Source organism: Artemia sp. Qi Xiang Cuo, unplaced genomic scaffold, assembly GCF_049724085.1.
Source record: "Artemia sp. Qi Xiang Cuo unplaced genomic scaffold, ASM4972408v1 HiC_scaffold_3079, whole genome shotgun sequence".
Lineage (NCBI taxonomy): Eukaryota > Metazoa > Arthropoda > Branchiopoda > Anostraca > Artemiidae > Artemia > Artemia sp. Qi Xiang Cuo.
The window spans coordinates 751-2,251 of record NW_028300474.1 but is presented as its reverse complement, the minus strand read 5'-3'; the positions used below and the strand labels follow the sequence as shown (position 1 = coordinate 2,251).

At 41.5% G+C, this 1,501-nt stretch overlaps 1 protein-coding gene across 1 annotated transcript; it reads right to left on the bottom strand.

The window, feature by feature from the left end:
- Positions 1–417: 417 nt before the first annotated feature.
- LOC148938615 (uncharacterized) lies at positions 418–828 on the bottom strand. Its single transcript, XM_089107661.1, has one exon. The coding sequence runs from the start codon at positions 826–828 to the stop codon at positions 418–420; it is 411 nt and encodes a 136-aa protein (XP_088963787.1).
- Between the last annotated feature and the right edge of the window lie 673 nt (positions 829–1,501).

The window sequence follows — 1,501 nt, the reverse complement described above, 5'->3', positions numbered from 1 at the left end:
GTCTGGTTTATCGGCCATGTCTCAGAATAGTACAGCACGATTCTTGAAACTGTGGCGTTGTAGATACGGGCTTTTGTATGGTGACTAATTTGCAGCTCCTGGAAGACTGCTTTCAGGAGCCGTCCCAATGCATAATTTGCCTTGGCTGATCTGGCTGAGATGTTGGTGCACTTGTGCCATTTGATGATATAATTGATCCGAGATAAGTGAACTGCCTTACCACGTCAACAGCATGGCTGTTGATCGCAGCAGGTAAGGGTGATGCCGATTCGGTCTTTTCTATGGGCACGATCTTTGATTACATTTGCAGCCGTTACATTTGCAACTCCGGAGGCAGTGGAGGAGAGCGTCTCGACTGCACACTTAAGTTGTTCGATATTTTTGCTAAGGACGGCTACATTGTCAGCAAAGTCAACATCAGACAAAGTCCTCTCGGCATAATTTATGACAAAAAGTTGGACACGGTGTGTGGCTCAAAATGCGGTCGATGACCCAGTTAAACAGCTCAAATACAGCAGCGCAACCAGTCCATACACCATTTTTGATGGGGAAGGAATAAGAGAGCTTCCCGTTAACAAGGACGGCGCTTTCTGTGCTGTTGTAGAGATCTTTGAAGAGGCTGACTATCTTTGTTGGTAGGCCCGCAGCTTTCAAGATTGACAGATGGAACTGGCTGTCAACAGTGTCAAAGGCAGAACGAAAGTCGATGAAAGCTATGTAAGCTTTCTTGTTGAATTCCAGTGTGTTCTCATTGATTCGTCTGCCCGTATGAATCTGGTCAGTTGTCGATGTTCCTGGCATGAATCCAGCTTGTTGAGGGCGGCGCATACCATGTTGGAAACTATTGCACGTTTTGACAAGAGCATTACAAACAGCTTTCCAGGAACAGAGAGTATGGTGATACCACGATAGTTGCTGCAATCCATCTTGTTGCCCTTGCGCTTAAACACGGGCATGGTGATTCCTTTCTTCCAGTTAGACGGTATAACTTCAGTGTGCAAGATTACGCTGAACACCCTCTGCAGCCAAAGTATTATTGCAGGGCCGAAAGTAGTAAGACATAGACTTAGACATATTTTATTAAACTTACTCTGAAGGTTAATAATTAGATAGTAGTGACTCTCGGTTGTTTGTGACTGACGGAAATTAACATTTTTCATTAAACATCAGTTTATATTGGATAAATTTAATATTAAGTCCTATTTTGATACGTTTATTAAATTTTAATTTCTTTTAAGGAGACGGTTGCTCTCGACGAAAAAGGAAGGCTGCAATGGTAAGATATTTATACTTTACTCTTTATTGTTTGTATTTTACTACCGTGTTTGTTAAATATTAAATTGACCTAGGACTTCTTATTCAAAGTGGTCTAGTAATAAAAAACAAATCACCGTCATCTTTTATGAGCACAAATACTATCATATCTACACCTACTAGATTTTGACCAATCGTCCTTGTAGGTCAAAAGACAACCGAAGTAGACCAGAGATTCTGCATTTTC